Source organism: Erpetoichthys calabaricus, chromosome 2, assembly GCF_900747795.2.
Source record: "Erpetoichthys calabaricus chromosome 2, fErpCal1.3, whole genome shotgun sequence".
Taxonomy (NCBI): Eukaryota; Metazoa; Chordata; class Cladistia; order Polypteriformes; family Polypteridae; genus Erpetoichthys; species Erpetoichthys calabaricus.
Genome location: NC_041395.2, coordinates 269,756,047 through 269,777,070, shown reverse-complemented (window position 1 = coordinate 269,777,070; position 21,024 = coordinate 269,756,047). Strand labels below are relative to the sequence as shown.

At 37.2% G+C, this 21,024-nt stretch overlaps 1 protein-coding gene across 4 annotated transcripts in view; it reads right to left on the bottom strand.

Moving 5' to 3' along the window:
- The window catches only part of LOC114647044 (paladin-like), a 256,380-nt gene that overhangs the window by 117,685 nt on the left and 117,671 nt on the right, over positions 1 to 21,024 (bottom strand). For all 4 annotated transcript variants that reach the window (XM_028795527.2, XM_051922927.1, XM_028795529.2 and 1 more), the window contains exons 2-5: positions 10,279 to 10,476; positions 9,902 to 10,004; positions 7,871 to 8,050; positions 7,579 to 7,743 (exon numbers count right to left, since the gene is read on the bottom strand). In XM_028795527.2, the coding sequence (XP_028651360.1) occupies positions 7,579 to 7,743; positions 7,871 to 8,050; positions 9,902 to 10,004; positions 10,279 to 10,463 (633 nt within the window). In that variant the 5' untranslated portion in view covers positions 10,464 to 10,476. The remainder of the gene's footprint in view (positions 1 to 7,578; positions 7,744 to 7,870; positions 8,051 to 9,901; positions 10,005 to 10,278; positions 10,477 to 21,024) is intronic.

Sequence of the window (21,024 nt, the reverse complement as noted above, 5' to 3'; positions counted from 1 at the left end):
AAACACATGGTTTGCAAAGAGAAGAATGAGGTACATAACAGACCAAAAATGAACTACACGCAACAGGTATGTGAAACAGTTAAATGTTTTCAACATTAAACCTTTTAATTTGAATGCTGCAACAAATTTCAATAATTTTAAGTTATAATTTGAAGTTAATTTGCAGCCTGTGAGCAATTACCAATGCATCGGTAATAACAAAAACTATAGTCATTTGAAATCAAATAGCATTTAAAATAAACTTGAATCTATTTAGGCGTAGGCAACACAACTTCCGGGATTATAATAATAAATACCATGATATTCATTAGCCCTAATCCACACTGTCAAAAAATCTATATATATAATTCACTAAGCCGCCGACAAGTAGCCACCCATGGAAAGCACGCACCACCAACAAGTAGCCACCCATGGAAAGCACACAAGACAGGGCACGCCCACCAACTCTAAGACCATTGGATACGACGACAACTCGCAGAGCCACGCCCACCAACTCGGACGCGACGCCTCGGAAAACACGCCATCATTTATGTTTTTCTGGGCTACAGTCCACATGCACCTCTGAGCAACGTTGACTTTTTGGTTATGACGCACAACCGCGTGCACCATCGCAAACTGTATTACATGCTACATACAGCAATTCGCTTCCGCGACAAACATGCGTCTTCTTAGATGGTCCTGCAGGAACACGGAAAACGTTTCCCCGCCCACCAACACTCCTTATTCTCCGGCCCGCGTCCACCGTATCCGCGACAAACATGCGTCTTCTTAGATGGTCCTGCAGGAACACGGAAGACGTTTCCCCGCCCACCAACACTCCTTATTCCCTGGCCCACGTCCACCCTCGCTCTTTAGGCATTCACACTGCCTGCTCATGTGCCCGGACGCAAAAACTCACCGACCACCCAGTAAGTCGCTTTCGTCTGTGCTAGGAGTCCACATGCACCTCTGAGCCACGTTGACTTTTCATTATTCTTTTCGGTTACGACACCCGACCGCGTCCCCCATCGAAAACCATGGGAAAGGAACACCGAAGCCCCGCCCAGAAATTCTACCCCTCCTCCCACGTGATCGGGAACGCACCTCAGAGCACTGCCCGCCAACTCGAACAGCTCATCAAACACATACTCGCTTTGGTCTGTGCTGCGGTCCAAATCCAGCTGTGAGCCACGTTGACTGTTCTTTTGCCCTCCATGGCTACTGCTTCAAATGTATTTCATAGAAACAACACTTCTTTCAATGTTATAGAAATTCCTGCATTAGGTAACTGTTTGTTTCTATCAATCGGGTTTTTTTGGAAAAATGTTATTGACGAAACTGTTGCTCTCAAACTTCACAATATGGCTGTTGGCTTTGTTTGCCAACATTGGGATAACTTCGGCGACGTGGTGTCCGTTGTTATTAGTCACAGAGGCATTGTTATACAGTCTGCACAACAATACGCTGACTACATGAATACGTCCGGAGTCTATGGTGGCGAGGCAGAAATTGTGGCAATGTCCCAAATCCTTCCAGCTACTATCAGCATTTACTTCCAAGAACGTCCTCATGTCTCTCCTCGAGTTTACAATCCGGACCGTCTCTCCATATCCCTGCTCTTTAGCGGTCCTTTGGATCATGGGCATTACGAGGTTCTCATGCCTCTCAAATACACACGTGATAACCTTCTGGTGACATCTTTTGACGCTGTCGGTATGTACACACAGGGTGCACACCCACTTGCTTGCCACACTAATGTGATGTCACCTGCCCACTCTCCTCTTCCTGAAAAACATTTCAAGACACACTCCCCTGAACACACGCATTCCACACAGGACTTTCAATGCACCTTTTGTTCCAAAAGCTTCCGAGTGTAGAGATATCTGAACGCACATTTAAAAAAACACAACACTAACCGAATGATGCAATGTGAACATTGCCAGAAATGCTTCAAAACAACTCGCGCTCTCAAGAAACACTTACGAACTCATTCTACTCTCACCTTCAATTGCACATTTTGTAACGAGGACTTCACAGGTGAGATGGATCTCCACAACCATATGCAGATCCATTCAACACAAACATTTGTATGCAAAATTTGCGACAAACACTTTCACGCACACAGATACCTTATTAACCATCTCAAAACACATTCCCTGATGAATTCTTTTCAGTGTCAACACTGCTCCAAAACCTTCACATGCCAGAAATCTCTCAAAGCACATTTAAACACCCAGTCCACTGAACAAACGCATTCCAAACAGATCTTTCAATGCATTATTTGTTCAAAAACGTTCCGAGTGCAGAGATATCTCAACATGCATTTCCTGACCCCGTCAGATTCAAATTTGCCTTTTACTTTTACCCGAAGATAATTTCCTGTTCGATTGGCATTTGCGATGACAATTGATAAGGCACAGGGACAAACTTTCAAAAAGATATGCCTGTATCTGCCAAAACCAGTCTTCACTCACGGACAATTGTATGTTGCTCTCTCCAGAGTTCCATCTTTTCATTCACTTACTGTTGTATCCTCAGACCAACCCGTTTTAGACAACTGTGTCTTTCCGGAAGTGTTTAGCATTCAATAAATAATTATGCATGAGATTGAGCATTAACAGGTCTGTGATGACCTTGGATGTCCCGTACTGCACGCGCGCTGCACTGAATGGATCAACCGGGGCTTGCATTTGTTCACCACGAACGAGGAATTCCCAGAAAGTGCGGGTCATACGCTCGCACTGATTACGTCCCTACCCTTTGTACACACACCCCCCCCACCCCCCCCCCCTCTCGCTACTACCATGGTCGGATGACACAAAACACGGCGTCAATCCAGCTGTAAGCCGCGTTGACTGTTCATTTGCCTTCCATGGCGACCGCTTCAAATGTATTTCATGGAAACAACACTTCTTTCAATGTTATACAGATTCCTGCATCAGGTAACTGCACACGTGCTACACTGAATGGATCAACGTGTGTCTACCCGGCGCAGAGAGACGTGGGTAGGTCGTTGAACCCCCTTCGTGCTAGAAACCGGGGCTTGCAATTGTTCCCCAAGCCCGAGGAATTCCCAGTAAGTGCGGTTCATACGCTCGCACGGATTACGTCCCTGCCCTTTGTACACACCCCCCTCCCTCCCCCCTTGCTACTACCATGGTCGGGTGACTTGGTGGATTATATATAAAAAAGCAGCCAAAACCGCAAAGAACAATGAAAAGTCTATGTGACTCACAGGTGCATGCGGACTGTGCAAAGAAGAAAACGACTCAGGTGATGAGTTGGGGGTGGGCACATGAGCAGACAGTGCATACTGAACGAGAAATCAGCAGACTAGCATGACGGAGGGGGCGGAATGGGCGTCCTTCCCCTCTCCTCCCATTCCACTCTCCGTGCCTGAGCGGCGTCCACCCCCATCCCTCGCTCTGGGAGGAGAAGGCGCGACGACGGTCCGCCAGTTTTCAGTCACGGACAATTGTATGTTGGTTTGTTCCATGCATTGTTACAATGTTACTTTTCTTGGTGGTTTATTACATTACCGATTTTTCAAATGTTAATTTTTTCCTTGTGCTTAAAAATCATTTAAAAAGCAGCCTGATTATGCGGCGTATGGTACGCCGTGGGTTGGCTAGTATATTATTATTCCATCATACTCACTGAATGAAAAAATAATTTAATTACTTGAAACAGAACAAGTCTTAAAGACCTTGAAACACAACTCTGTCGCTGAGTCACAGCCTGAACGGTTGAATGGCTTTCATTTCACCCACACAATACAAAACACAAACAATTTAGAAATGCTGCCAATGCTCAGGAAAAATTACAAATTTTAAACGTATTATTCCTCAGAATAATAACAAACTGATTTTCTGGACAGCAAAGTTTATTGCAAAGCTCACCAAAAGTGAGTTCTACATGTGGAATGGTAAATCCTGCAACTAGATGTTACCAAACACAGCATGCATATACTCTCATTTTATTCCTAATTGCAAATCACATTTGTGCCAGTAGATGGGGGCAGACTGCCAGCACTGACTGGCTTGCATTATCAGGATGAAAGTAGTCACTGATGAACTTATAATATACTAAGAAACTGAATGCACCTAAAATGCCAAAATCAGAAAATACTCAGTGGAAGAACGCAACATCGGCCCACACTCAGATGTTACCAATCAGAATTTGGCTTTCAGGAGCCAAACACACTATCCTGCATCTATAATTTATAACTATAGAATATAGTTTACTATAATTTTTAACAAATACTTTGGTTTAATTTAGACTAAATGCAAGAATTTGTGGATGCATATCTATTTTTCCCTAATCTTTAACAATAAATCCATCATGCATGGCCAACAAGTTCAAAATCATTTAAAATTGTTTGTTTGGTTTACTACAGCCTGCCACTTTCATCAGGGAGTGCCTGTTGCAGGGGCCCACATGGCACATTTTTAGCTCACACAGGAAAAACTTCACAAAGCAAGATGTGTTTTGGTTGGTCTGCCAACACATGTAAAGTGACTCTTTTGTTTCCTTCCATTCTGATTGACAAGTCAAAAATGCATATAATGCTGTCCTAACTAATGGTCTGTTAACTAAGCGAGATCAATAAAACTGGGAGCTGTGGTTAAAATAACACTAACCTTACAAATTCCTAAGCAAAAGTACAGTCTAACATTCATAAAAAACGTCTTGATTAAATCATTCAAACAGACACAAGCAATGGTCCAGTATTATAGGAAAACTGCCTCATATATTCAGCCAAATGGGTTTGTGTGCAAAGTTTGCCCTGATGTGAAAGTTAAAGGAGAGTGTGTCAAAGCTTGATTACTTAAAACAGTGTTTAACACAGAAAAGTCATGGTGATGCAGTGAGAACTTTATACAGTCAAAAGTTTGGAACTTCCATTAGTGAGAAAATCTAATGAATAAACTGACAAGAACAAATCCATTCCTGAGCAGGTAAAAATCTTGATTGATAATGATCTTTTTGCCATTAAAATGGATACTTCTATGCTGTGAAGTTCAAGAAATGAATCATCAGTTGTCAAAACATATCAGACTCTCTGAGAGCTGGAGAAGTAAAAGATGTGTTTGAACTTGTGGTGTCAATTAATGCAATGGCAATGACAATGAATGACTGTAAAATTTACAGAAAAATGTGATGCTTACCTCAGAGGTACCACTGTCATGTTAGGCAAATATAATGCAGTCACTTCAATACTGAGACAACAGGTAATACACATTACGGAATGAACAACAAAGAGTTATCAATGGGAGGATTTCAGCATTGATAATGCATGGAGAGATGTGTCTTTAAATATGTTGTTCTAAGCAATGTTTCTGTTTTCTTCATGAATGTTTAGTGCGTCCTTTGTGAAGTCAATTCAAAGAACTGGCAAATGCTTTAAAGGGGGATTCTTTGCCTATTATTCCTCTAAACAAGCTGTGCTGTCACGTAACCTGCCTGTCATTTGGTTTCAGCACAATTGCAAAATCTTACCAGAATACGGCAATAAAAAAAACTGAATTGTAATATATTTTCTAAAAACTGAGTGATCCAAATTATTCACTGATCTAACTGTACTTGGGAACATTTTAGAGCAACTAGATCAGTTTTATGTCTCCTTGCAATAAAGAAATCTCTGTCATTGATGAACATTTTATTGCCCAAGCTAAAATCATCACTTGGTTCAATGGACTAATTGAATGAAAGAGTTCCTGGAAAGCAGTTGAAATGTGGTAAATGTTATAATGTTTGTCCACAAATAATATAAGGATCAAGATGCTTGATTCCCTGAAGGTGAGCATAAAGAAATGGTATGCTCTTGACCTACAGACAACAGATTCATTGCTCAGTTTTGCTGAAGGAATGGATGGTAAAATCAGACTGATGGGGAAATACCAAATGCTTCTGAAGCGGCCAGGCGAGAGTATCTGCCAACAGCATGCTGATTTCAAGTTTTCCGTAAAAGAAAAAAGAAAACTCTGAATGATCTGGACATTTTTGGAGATAGCATCTTGAATGATGAAAAATTAGAAGTTAATTTTGACATTTGAGGTACATTCCAAGTTTCTAGAGGAGAGTGTTAACACTGCTTCAGTCTGATGAATAGTACCAGGGCAAATATGAGGAACCCACTTGGACAAACTAATAAGAATAACATCAACAAAGGCATAGGGTCCTATAAACTTGGACAATGTGTGCAATCATTGAAAAGGAAACAAACAAGAACAGGATATTTGGTTTAAGGTAGGTTACAAGTCATAAAAATTAATACAGTGATAATAGTATCACTTCAAGCATTTTAGTATAATATATATGTGATAAATATGCATTGGCCAATATCAAATAGAGAATTTCATGTTTTAAATGAGTGTTTCTTGTTTGTATCTAATTTAATATGATTTAATAAAACAAAGTTAATTACTGTGTAAAAAATTACAAACTGTCATATATAAAATCTACTTCATAGTAATTTATTATTACAGTGACTGCAACTTGTAGGTTATGCTGATCACATTTACATACAGGCTTCTCCCAGTGCTGAAGGTGCCATTCTGAGAAATTGATTTTACACAGTATGACTATATTTGGTGACAGATTATGTTCAATTTCAATAAGATTGAATTTTTTCTGATACCACAAGATGTTTCCAGAGACAAATATCTTCTATTATGAGTATTAAATCTGAGGAGGTACAACCAAACTTTAAAACCAAGTGCAGAATTACAGTCTATTCATATATAGAATTATGATCCTACAAAATAACATTTAGGTGTCCTAAAAAACATTCATTTAAAAAAAATGAAATAATAGCTCATTAATAAATAAAACGTGATACTACAGTTCAAAATATAGTTTCATAAACACTGTTTGATGCATAGTAACTTAAATAAATATTAAGCCCATTAAAAAGAGCAATGGGGTCAGCATGTTACATGCATTATCAAGAAATGTGTATTGTCATTCACTATAGATAGATAGATAGATAGATAGATAGATAGATAGATAGATAGATAGATAGATAGATAGATAGATAGATAGATAGATAGATACTTTATTAATCCCAATGGGAAATTCACATTCTTCAGCATCCTGTATATACATTATTAAACAAACCATAGACGCATTAGTCACCGAGTAGACTTTCTGTATAAGACACTAGTCTATCACAGGTCTAACATATATAATCAATATAGAAATGCCTGTAAACAAAAAGCAATCCTCTTCGTGTACAGAAAAGAAAATCTGGAGTATCCAGAGGGGAAAAAAACAGACAAAACTGATTCAAAGTTATGGGGCAGCAGCATTCACGAGAAGCCATCATGCCATCTTCATAGAGTAAAGAGGAGTCAATGCAATAATTATAAATCATTGGCCTGTCTATACAAATAATAAGACACGCTTACTGCCAATTGCCACTATATCAGCTTATGGGTAACACAAAGTCTTTCTGGTTTGACTATGCACTCTCATATTCCCTGATCAATGAATCTGCAGGTATCAATATAAGAAACAGAAAAAGCATTAACATTCTTTGAAAGCAACATAACGGGGAAAACACAATCTCTCTCAACTGCATTATTGGTATTCACTCACCTCCTTTCTGATGGTTATTTCTAAGTTCTCTGCTTTTACATCTTTTCCCAGACTATGCAAGTTTTCGTGCAGGTTCTCCTTTCGCCTTGGAGTATATGGCACAAAATCATTTTCTGAATGTAAAAATAAAATGGGCTCCTCACGAATGCAGAAGAAGATGATTTCCTGTTATTTTTAAATAATTCAATGAAAAGGGACACAAGTTAGATTTAGATAGACTGGTCAAAACATGCTATAAAGTACATGATCATACAGATAAAAACAAAAAAAAAAGGTTAAAAAGTTCACAAACTTTGTGACCCTGCAACTGTAGCATCTGAAGAACCTGCTTGAAGCCATTAAAGCTGGCTTGACCCATTCCAAATACAGGATAGCTGCCCTTAGTTTGCCTGAAGTTCGGGGCACCACAGCTCCCTGTGGTATTCAGAACATCTGCTTTGCTGTACACATCCTGCACCATGAAATACTGTCCCTGAAGAACAGAAAAAAGTTGAGCATATTCAACTTATGCATAGTTGAGCATAGTTATGTACATGTTGCTGAGAAAATATGTTTATGACAAAAACTAAAATTTCAAATAAAACATTTCATTTGTAGACTAGCACTGCTTTCAACAGATTATCCTGTATTTTTTTATTTATTAGTATGTAACCATATCTAGTAAAAGGCACCTTATTGATGGAGTTTGCCCAGCCATAAAAATATTTAAAAGGAACATCCCAAAATACCCACTGTATCTGTACTAAAAGTTCTGATGATTCCAAAATTCAGTTCAAATTGGCTTATCTGGCTGTACTCCACAAATACAGCAAGTCATAAGGAGTATGGAGTAAAGTCTGAATCTCTAAAGGTGTACCTCTTTCATACTACACATTTTCTTAAATAATTCACTGTAGTAAAACATGGTTTCTATGTTGTGTAATATAAGGTCACCATTAGCATAATCTTTGTGTTCTCTTTACAGAGATTATGTTGAAATGATTCAGCCCTTACAGCCTTTCCTGATTACTCATACACTTCAAGTTATGCAAAATTCAAGGTACTGTTTCATTGCACAGATATATTTAGTCATTTCAACCAACCTCTCTCTACTCCAGCTTTGTAAGAATGAATGTCTTTGGGTTGTCATTCACAACAAAAGACAATATGTAAAACAAAGGTTTACTGAATCAAGGATAAATGTTGTCTTGCTCTAAAGTGTTTTCTTTAGGATTTCTTACTCACAGTAATGTATTGATCCCATATATAGTCATTGCACATCACATTATATCTGTGCAGTTTTGGTTGCCATATTATAAAAAAAGGATATCAGCTCTATAACCAGTCCAGAGGCAAGCTAGAAAACTGCTTCCAGAACAGAGGGGCACAAATTAAAAAGACTGAAGAAGTTCAGTATTTTCAGTTTAAGCAAAAAAGACAGGGGCAACATGGTAGTTTTTAAAATACATTAAGTGAATTACAGTAGGATGGTACTGTAACTTATTCCAGCATTTCTCAACCTTTAAGTATTTGCGACCCGAGTTTTCTTAACAGTTTTAATTGCGCCCCTCCATCCATCCATCCATCCTCTTCCGCTTATCCGAGGTCGGGTCGCGGGGGCAGCAGCTTGAGCAGAGGTGCCCAGACTTCCCTCTCCCCGGCCACTTCTTCTAGCTCTTCCGGGAGAATCCCAAGGCGTTCCCAGGCCAGCCGAGAGACATAGTCCCTCCAGCGTGTCCTGGGTCTTCCCCAGGGCCTCCTCCCGGTTAGACGTGCCCGGAACACCTCACCAGGGAGGCGTCCAGGAGGCATCCTGATCAGATGCCTGAGCCACCTCATCTGACTCCTCTCGATGTGGAGGAGCAGCGGATCTACTCTGAGCCCCTCCCGGATGATTGAGCTTCTCACCTTATCTTTAAGGGAAAGCCCAGACGCCCTGCGGAGGAAACTCATTTCAGCCGCTTGTATTCACCGCTTGTATTTAATTGCGCCCCCTAACGTTTTTTTGAAACCCTAATAAAATGTATTCCTATATTTTTTGCTGCCGATACACCGCTATAAGCTTAAAATTTCCCTACGAATAGCGAAATTACGCCACATATGGCAATGTTCGCGCCCCCTTTTTTGTTACCCTAGGGGAGCACGCCTCACAGTTTGAGAACCGCTGACTTATTCAATCACCTTAATTAGTATTATTTACCATATATGGAAACAGTACACTCAAAAAGCATTATTAAACAGTTGGCATCAACATGTCAACCAATGTTTAAGATAAGATAATGTGATGCTAATAAAGCACAGTGGAATTGGCAGTCAACACAACTAACTGCTTTAACACAATTACCTGCACAAGGTAATGCTCAGGCATATTGTCTGAAATTCGCCCAACAGTATAATTTGCTTTGAGGATATCATCATGGATCTGAAATTCTTCTCTACAGTTATACCTAAAATTAAAAGGAGAAATGCCACGGTGATTAATACTTTGCACACAATAAAACCCACTGTCAAATATCCAAATTTTAGAATAAGTCAACCTTCTATCATGTGTAAAGACAAAGCAAAACAAAGGATTTTGTCATATTATGAATACATTACTATGAATGCACACTCATTTGGAAAAGCAGATTTTTAATACTGTTGCTTAACATTTTTCCAGGGATGCAAAGCACAAAAATGTAAAAAGTGCCACGGAAAAGACTTTTTTCTACCAATACTTACGTGATAACTACAGGTGCAACTTTGTTGGTAATAATGGACTTGGCCTTGTTATTGTGAATGTTGACTGTCTGAAAGGAGTTAACGCTCAGTGACCGTCGACTGTCCGCCATCCCGTTGCCATGGACACTTTCACATGGAGGTGCTACAGAGACCATCTGCTGGGCTGCACTAGCAGTTGTACCCATAATCCACACAGAGCTGCAAAGAATATTATATGTAATTAATGGCGGCATGGAGGAGGAGAGAGCCCATGAAAAACAAACATCTTCAAACAGAAATAATGTACCATAAGAATAAAGAACAAAACAAATATGAAACACCATCAAGGATATCAAGTGAGCATATAAGCTCTGGATGAATATTCACTATACATATGCATCAGACCAATGTCATTAACAAGAAACAGAGGGTCAGCATAATTGGTTTTTGAAAAGAAATTTGCTTCTGTGTTTCCTATGACATATGCCAAATACTTTTCTCTTTTAACCAATGAGTTTATTCATAACATTTTTTGCAGTGTAGGCGTAATAAATTGCTAAAGGTTGATCACATTTTCTTCTGAACTGGCATAAAATCTGTGTTTTCACTGTTAGAATTCCACATGTGGTGCTGACACAATGCAGGAATTGCATGGTACAAGGTATCACTTTTTGTACTGTGCTGTTCGGAGTGAAATTGTCTGGCCAGACCACCATCTTTAATTTTTTTTAGTCACTACTGCTTTTTTAAGATGTACCAAAGACAAAAAAAAAGACCACTGGCCTTTCATAATACAGTACTGTAGAGCAGTGTAGACACTAAAAAAATAGCAGGGTCACAAATCTACCCAGACGTTACACTCAGTCTTCGAAGAACATGAAAAGCATTGACTCTCTGTGTCCATTGTATTAATGCAATGAATTAAACGTATTATTCAGAGAACATTAATTTATATATATATATATATATAATTGTAATCTTTATTTAAAGTGCTATTATTGCTAGACTGGCTTATTTGAAACATAACTCTGCTCAAATGTCAGGATATTACTACATATTAATTCAACAGCCCTATATTTGCATTGTACTTCAGCTAAACTCAGAAAAATGAAATAAACAACATTACATGTAAAGGTTAAGGAGTTAATATTTAAAATAAAATTAACCAGATGTAAAACTTACAAGAATAAAAAAAACTTATGAAATTATAATGTGAACTAACTGCATTGATAGCATCAAACTTACAGTAAAAAATGAAAATCAAAACAGCTCAGAAAACATATCAAATGTAAATGTATTCATAAAGACTGTTCCATATCACAATGTCCTTCAGTAGCTAAATAAAGAGATGTGAATAATATCACCAGTTCAAATCATACTACATTACTGTATGTCATAAACTGACACTTCTTAGCTTATCAGAGTTCCTAATCTACATTTTCAAAGCATTTCTTGGCAAGTCATACTGTAACATGTCAAAAACTTTTGTAGGAAATGTTTAACAAAAACAGCATTTTAAATGATTGACAGATTTGTAACTCCCCAGTACCAACCCCCTTGTTTTCTCTCTCAGTGGAGAAAGACAGTTGACCCATAAACATTCAATTTTAATTCATCAAAAATAAAGACTGAACAAATAATGTCAGATTAATTTAAATATAATTTATTTTAAAAAGTTTAATCAGAAAACCTGAAGACAAAAATGAATAACTGTTTGGTTTATGCTTACTGCTTTTAATATAGATTATGTCTGACATTAAGGGTAAAATCTACACTCAGACTATTTAAAAAGAACATTTATTATTCTTCCTCCGCTAGTTACAAAACCTTGCAGTGAAGTCTAACTGATAATTCATAAATCTTGAAATATTTTTGTCAAATGAAATGCTGGTTTGCACTATAAAGTTACAGATTGGCACTTTATTTGGTTCCAATCTAGTAAAATCTATCTTGCCTAAGAGAAATACTTCTTGTATTTTTACTGTACGGATTTCTGTTTACATACCTTTAAAACAATCGTTAGATTTATGGTGGTACTAAGTATGTTTCATGCAGTATTTTATCATTTATTTACGGTTCACTTTACTGGGACCTTTACTGTTTTCATTTTACATGCTTCCACTGGGATCTATTATTAGAAAACATAATGTTAATTTTCACTTGTATGCAGATGATACCCAGTTATACTGTACCTTTCTTTTAGATCAAATGAAGTTTCTCCAATGTTGTCTTTAATTAGTTGTGTTAATGAATTAAAGGAGTGGATGGATGAGAACTACCTATCTTTAAACACGATAAAACAGAGATGTTAATTATTGGAGAGAATGATGCCGATCGCAACAATATTTTGTCATCATTTAACTCAGCTGGAATAACCATTTATTTTACTGAATCAGCCCGCAATCTAGGAGTTATCTTTGACTCTAGCATGTCATTTAAAGCGCACATTACAAAGTTGTCCAAATCATATTTCTTCCATCTTAAAAATGTTGGGAAATTAAGGCGCTTTCTAAATAAACAGGATTCTGAGAAATTAATTCATGCATTTATTTCTAGCAGGATTGACTACTACAATGCGATGTTCACTGGATGTTCAGATTGTTCTTTATACAGCCTTCAGTTAATCCAAAATGCTGCTGCAAGAATTATTACAAGAACAAGAAAATACAAACACATAACTCCAGTTCTTAAATCCTTACACTGGCTCCCGATTAAGTTTAGGGCAGATTTCAATAGCGCACTTTAAGATCTCAAGATGCTGGTCTGGTTATGATTCCAAGGATTAATAAAATAACAGTGGGAGGTCGAGCTTTTAGTTACAGGGCCCGTAAACTGTGGAATGGTCTGCCTGCTACTATAAGAGATGCCTCTTCTGTCTCAATTTTTTAAATCCCAGCTGAAGACTCACTACTTCAGTTTAGCATCCCCCGACTAGAGCTACTGATAAACTGTACAGACTGCATCTCTGTTGTTGGTCATTAGCAATAAAACATATGTAACATGATAGTTATAATTTGTTACTAACCCTTACCTATTCTGTTTCTCTTCTCGCTACTCAAATGTGGCACTTGGAGCCACGGCCCACCTGCCAAGTGGTTTTGCCTGCCTAAGGTAAAGTCATCTCTGATGGAGGATCACAGGAATCGTCGGGTAGAGGGGTTCTTTCATCGGATTGGCTCGCCCAGTGCTATCCCAGCTGTGGAATGCAATTGGGGGAGGCAGCTTGATGGCTGAGGTCTCCAGGACTCTAAACAAATCCAGGTAAAACCCATTGTGGCACTTCTTGTGTGATTTTGGGCTATACAAAAAAAAACTGTATTGTATTGTACTTTGGTTTCTTATTAGTTTTCCAGTTTATGTATTAATTCATGTGCCTTTAAGCAGTGAACATTTGAAAATCTGAAAATTCTTATCATACTTTTTCAGTTAATTTTGAGGACTCAAAGAAGAAAACTCTTATTGAATTATATGTCATGTTTAAGCAGCTAATCTTAAATTTTAAAAGTTTAAGATTTATTATATTTTACATTGTAAATATGTATAATTTTTCTCTTACAGCAGCATAGTGACACAGTGGTTAATGCTACTGAACCACAGCTACTCACTCTTGGGTTCAAACCTAATTAACCTGACAAGTATGTTTTTGTGATGAAGAAGGAAAAGTGGAATACCCAGAGAAAAACTTGCAAAGACACAATCATAATGTGCAAACAATACATACAATAAGTACTCAGGCTAGGACTGAAGTTCAGGCCTAGTCCAATCATAAGAACAGGATTGTACCATTTAGTTAATCGTTTTCATTTATTTGTCTTGGTTCAAGCATATAATAATGTAGAATAATAAAGCAACATAGGACTTGCTAACACTACCCATACAGTATATATACCACTAGCTCTGTTGCCCATCTAAGACGGGTTGAATCTAAGTAGTCAATGTAGTCCTCAGCATATTCAACGTTAACATTTGCAGTGCACTGTCAATTGGAATTGGAATTTACTTTGCAATGCATGTAGTAATAAAATACATGCCATTTTTTTCCAACAGATGGTGCATCACAAACATTAGCATTGCTTCTACAAATTCCATACCAAATGGCGTATGGCACTGCAACCAGAGTGACACAAAGACACTTGAGCAATTTTTACAGTATATTCTAAATTTGGTATTTTCATTTAGGCTGTGCTCAGTCCAGAATCTTCAACAAGAGTTTAGTTGTATTAAGAACAGGGGATTGTAATGGACATGTTATATGGATTACAGTGCTGTCTTCCTCTTCGAACAATTCATTCACCACTTGCACCTTGAGGATGATGGAATTTAACACTGGAAGACTCCACTACCCTTTTGGATAACTGAGGGAGAATGTGAGCACTCCAAGAAGTTTTGAATTTATCACATTTTATCTTGTCATTTAAATAACTAAATAAATACTTTATTCCTACAACATCATAGGAGTCAAACTGAACTTGTGTTTTATGAAGTCAGACAAATTAGTCATACAGTAAAAATTTTAACAGTAATCTTCATTACTCAGCAGTGCATAGACAACCAGTTTAACACAAACACAATCAGACATGTCAGTCAAGTAAGTGTCAAGTACTTACATTTATGCATCTTCGTTCATGTCCAGTTTGTTAGGTACATCCCATAAAATGAGAATTCATTTTCTGTCTGTCTGACTGTCCATCTTTCTGTTTGCACAAAACAACTTTGATCCCAGTGGACCAATTTCCTTCCTTCAAGGACATTTCTCATTAAAGCTTGTCTTTTGTTGTGTTATCTTGAATAGAAATGTTTGTGCGACCTAGATTATGGATTAATTTACTCATTCAATACATGTGTAATTTTACCTTGTACATTTTCGTCTTTTGTACATCTGATGCCATTTGATCCCCAAAACAAGTTACTTATATGCATGGCTTAACATTCAGGTACATTCTGAGACTTAACTGTTTTAAAAGTTGAAAGTGTTTTAATACAATTTTCCTACATCATTTATTTAAAACAAAGTCCAAATAGATCTTCAGAAATCAGTCCACTGGGAACAGAGTTGTTTAATGCAAATAGATGGACAGTCAGACACAGTGATCATATTATATGCGAATAAATCTAAAAATGCTCCAACAATCAAAAATAGTTAACTCCCTGTTTGCACCAGAATGTTACGCCATGCATGTATTTTCTAACTTGTTACTTGTTACGAATAAGGAGAAGAATAACTCGTCAGGTGACTTTTTCACTTTCACAGTAGTGGAATGCTGCTTGTGTACCTGACACATCTTTTCCTCCAAAGATACATTTTATAGTTATAACAAGGTGTTCATGCGCTAAAATGGGCCAGAGTATACCTCTCTGTTAAAATCTTACTGTTGTTCATGAAATGTCCTGCTCCTGCCTTAAGCATACACAGTCGAACTATTCAGAACTACTTGTTTGCTTTTCTACACATTTACAGTTGGCGTCAGCTGAAGACGTGACTTCCAAGCCATATACTGTCATTTTATGCCATCAGTGTGCCAGATTATGAAGAGGAAAATACACTTAGCCTCCCTGCTGAACCATATCTTTCTAGAGTGAGTTTTGGCACCCTCATTTACAACTTTTGCACTTTCCGTAGATTCATTAAATGTTTATGCACCCTTTAATATATCATTATGATGGTCATGTCACTACAACACTGCCTTGCTGTTTGTTTTCCTTGTTGACATCACTATTTTGTTCTAATTTTGCATGGCCATCATGATGATGTTTATGCTGATGATATGTGTTGCTAGTCTTGTGATCGGAACATCACCATTAAGCATAAGTTTACCATACACTCCTTATTCAAAATTGCAGTGTTGCAAGTACTTTATTCATGGATTCAGAAAACAAAACAAACATCTTCTGTAGTATAGTTAGGTGCAAACAAATCTAGAGAGCACAAGAACCACTTTGTCCTTACTAATTCAAATTTCTCTGTATTGGGCTTTTTAAAACCAGTCCCATAGGCTTCTCTGGTATTTTGACTTTTTGCTCATGCCTGACTTTGGCCCTGTTCAGTTGTGCATTTTGGAACATTTCTAAATGTTATAAGAAACTAAAACATGCTTCAAATAAAACTTTAGTTCTAAGACATTTAAATTCTACATTCATTACAACTTTGGTATTTGTTTCTAAGTGGTCAACTTGTGTACTGTATTCCAGTATAAGATCACTGCCTGCTTCAGTCACATTTGGTCTGTTTCTCGATCCTATCACCCTCCTTTCATCTCCCTTAGACCACAGCTTAAATCTATACAAGCTCCAACAGACTGACAATAAGAGCAAAAAGATAGGAAAGGAAGAAATTATGTACCTTGAAGCCATGGAGAGGCTGCAGATAACTGGTGAGGTAACCTCAAATTATTGTGATTACTATAAAGGGCTCTATGCAAACTGCAAAAACATTTTTTCATTATGATTTTCATATCCTGGACATACGCATTTCCAAAGTATTTTGACAGAAAAAGCAGTATTTCACTTTCGTTCAAAATACTCGTTGTTTTACTTCCTTACTTACGTGGAAACTCCACCAACAAAGGCGGCTTTTGAACAGACCGGCAAACAGAGCTGGAAAAATAGTGGAAAGAATCTGTGATAAGCTATATTATTTTCAGTATCCTTTTATTGTCATAAACATAGCTCAGAAATACAGACTTTGTATTACTAGAAAAAAATCTAAACTTTCGTCACATCAAAGTGCACATATAGTATTTGGAAAGCTGTAAAGCTTTTCTTCTACACTTGGACCGCTGCCCTTTGCACTCCACTTTAAACTACAAACACCGGCATTTTATAAAAAGTTTATAAAAAAAAATGTTTACTTTAAAACATAATTTCCAGTGGCAATTTACCACACACCTTGATTATGTAAAAATAACTTTGACTTGAAAAATAAAAAAATGTATCCTTTAAGGATAACAGAACTGATTTAAATCTTACTTGTTTACTCTCAATCACCAGACACTGTTGAACAGTGCTGAATATATGGCTAAAAATCAAATACTAGACTTGGTCTTTTCACCATATTTCCAAAGATGCTGTCATTTCAAAAAATAATACAGTACAATACAGTACTTTTATAGTTTTAGTACTAGTAGTCCAATATATAAGAGGCAATCTTGTAATGTGAAAAGTGATATTACATTTACTTCAAAAAACTACATCAGCAATTAAAATACTAAAGAAACTGAAGATGCTCTGGTCAAGGGCTTTGTATTAAAATGAAAAAAATGAACACTTTGCAGAAAGAAAGCCTTATAAGGCAGAATATAAAAACAACATGTGGCATTGTACAAATGTCACTCACACTCCATATTCAGATTTCAGCAGACTGCCAACTTTGAATAAACAGTCAGAAAACAAAAGAACTAAAAATAATTTTTATCATCCAGGAGGAAGGCTCTTGTAGCTGCAGGATACATCTGTCTATAGCATTACTAATATGCGGAAGGATGCAAAAGCTCCTTATTCTCCAGTATGATTTCTCTTACCAATCACAACTTCTCCCCCTGAACAACAATGTAAAACTGGCCAAGGTGAGCTGTGATCCTCTACACTTAAAGACGATGACCCTGGTAAAGTAAGAAAATATTTTTTAAGTAGCTCTACTGCAAGACTACTCCAGAAAAAACTACCATAAAATCAAGGTCACCACCAAAGCATGTGTGACAATCCCAAGACGAAAATGTTTTTTTGAACAAATACCAGAGTATTCAGTCTGTCTGTTTTTTTTAATTTGCTGCTTCAATAAAACATCTACTCATTCGATGCAGGAATTTTGGAATTGAAGAATAAACCATTTTTATCAGGAGAGATGATGAACATATCCTTCCATCTACCCCTTTTCTAAAGATTGAAGTCACCAGTAATTCAAATAAAATTTTCCTTACTGTGTAACTTTACAGTGCAAAGTTCTTTATCTTCCATTTGATAAGTCTTGTAAATTCAGTAAAGTGAAGCCAAAATGATCTTGTTTTATTTTAGATGAATTAGTTATTATTTAATTCATTTTGTAATATTTCAACACATACAGCATTGAATGTAACATTTTGAAAGCCATCGGTTATTTTCTACATTCTATTGTGTTAAAGCATGGGACAATAATGTATGTACTGTAACAGAGATTTTTTACAACGGATAACAAAAAGTACTCTGTGCTGTGCAGTGCTTAAATTAAATATTTAAATTTTTTTTAAATTAAAAATTAAAAAGAACAAATAATTGGTGGCATAAGTATTCACTCCCAGAGTAAGTCTTTTTAAAATTACTATATAAATTCTTTATATATCATCTTGTATATACACAGAATTTATCAAATATACATATATCTTATAACAATGTACCACATTATCTGCTACAGATGGCATCAGACCAATACAAATGCAACTTGAGAAATAAAAATATACTGAAATAAAATAACATGACAACATTATCATTTAAAGATGCACATACACCGTGGGGCAAAATGAACTTGAGCACTGTGGGTAAGTGCTGTAATCTTAGAACTCCTGAGTCCAAATTCTGGCCCAGGTTCTGTTTGTGAGTATTTTACATGTTTTCTTTGTCTGTCGTAGTATTTTTCCTGAATACTTTGATCTCTACCACATCTTAATGACATATGGAAAAGGAAAACTGGAATCTTCAAATTGTCAAAGAAGAAGGTCCTGAAAAACATTGGTGCCTTCTTCGATACCTGGTTTGTGTACACGCTGTATGCTGCCAGTCCACCATAGAACTTTGGTAGAAAAACATGAATGAATGAATGGGTGGAGATCTTGAATGAACTTATAAATAGAACTTAAAAAAAAAAACTAAAATGTTAGTATTATGTAGTGAAAACAAAATAATAAGAGGAGAAGAAGGTTGAAAACAACTTCAACCAGGGGACATGCAGTTTATGAAAATATGAATAAATTATTTAAATTACAGTTCAGATCATAATACTAAAACATTAACCATAGAAATAAAATAAAGGAATTCACATTCTTTTCACCTGAAGAATGCTCCATGCAATAATTTGGTAAACGCTTAACATTAAATGAGAGAGCACTGCTTTCTCAGAGACATGTCAAAGTCAAAGTGAACTTTATTGTCATCTCAACCATATACAAGTATACAGATAGACGAAATTGCGTAGCTCAGGGTCCACAGTGTAACAACATGACGTGCAAATAATAAATTAAAAATAGAATTAAAATTTAAATGTAAAATTAAAACAAACAAGACAAAACATTGTGCAAAGACAAGACAAAGAAGTAGCAGCAATATTGATGTGTAGTTGGCAATATGAACATTGATGCAATGTATGGTATTTGCAATCTAGATACATAAATATAGTATATATTAATATATATGGATGGATATAAATATATATCCATCCAGCCATCCATTTTCCAACCCGCTGAATCCAAACACAGGGTCACGGGGGTCTGCTGGAGCCAATCCCAGCCAACACAGGGCACAAGGCAGGAACCAATCCCGGGCAGGGTGCCAACCCACCACAGGACACACACAAACACACACCAAGCACACACTAGGGCCAATTTAGAATCGCCAATCCACCTAACCAGCATGTCTTTGGACTGTGGGAGGAAACCAGAGCGCCCGGAGGAAACCCACGCAGACACGGGGAGAACATGGTAGGTAACCCAGGTCCCCAGGTCTCCTAACTGCGAGGCAGCAGCGCTACCCACTGCGCCACCGTGCCGCCGATATGTAATATAATAAATAAATAATAAATAATAGATATAGATAATACAGAAATTATCAGTGTATGTTAATAGTTGTTTAAGACGTGTAAACAATGACAGGTCAGAATGTTTCACAGCAGAAGGATATCAAGAGTGTCAAAACACTTAAAGGTCATTATGAGATTTTCAGTTCTTTTTCTGCATGCACACTTGTCTTTGCAGGACAGTGGCTTGCATGTATAAAAGTTCTGTTTTAGAGGTGGTTGAGGCCGTGTGGAAGATCCCAGTTGGCAGCATGGTGTTAAGGAGTCTAACAGCTTGGGGGTAAAAACTATCCTGCAGCCTGGCAGATCTGGCTCTGATGCTGCAGTATCTTCTCTTGGATGGCAGAAGTGTGAAAAGTCCATGTGAGGGGTGTAAGGGGTCCTGCACAATGCTGCAGGCCTTGCGAATACTACATTTGTAAAATATGTCCTGTAGTGAAGGGAAAGGCACCCCAATAATATTCTCTGCTGTCATCTTTATTTATTGCTATTTCATAGAATAAACTTTAAAACACAACCTTTGTGCTCTCTATTAGGTGAACAATGTAATCATATCAGTGGACTGGCATTCCATTTAGAACATTTTTTTCTTTACAGCTGAGCACTAGTTTTACATGTCCAACTGTTTGATTTTTTGGGTTTGTTTATCATTGCTTGCATGCAGAAACAATAGTAAGGAGTTCATAAGGTAAGCTGATTTGTGTTCTTCATTAAATAAAATGGAGCTCTGTATTTTAACACATTCTAGTTTAACATAGGGCTGGAGAGTAAGCACATGTTGAATGTTGGTCAGACATGCAAGTAAGAATTTTACTGTCTGCATGTGTGACAATACTACTGCTACTACTACTACTCCTAGTAGACTAAGCAGGTTTTGCATGAATGAATGGTCACTAAGAGCGGTTTTCTTGAACTTCAAAAATCACACTTAACATCTGAGTGCATTGGTCCCTACTGGAATTGCATTAGACAACCCAAAAACCCTTCTGCTCCAAAACTAAACAACA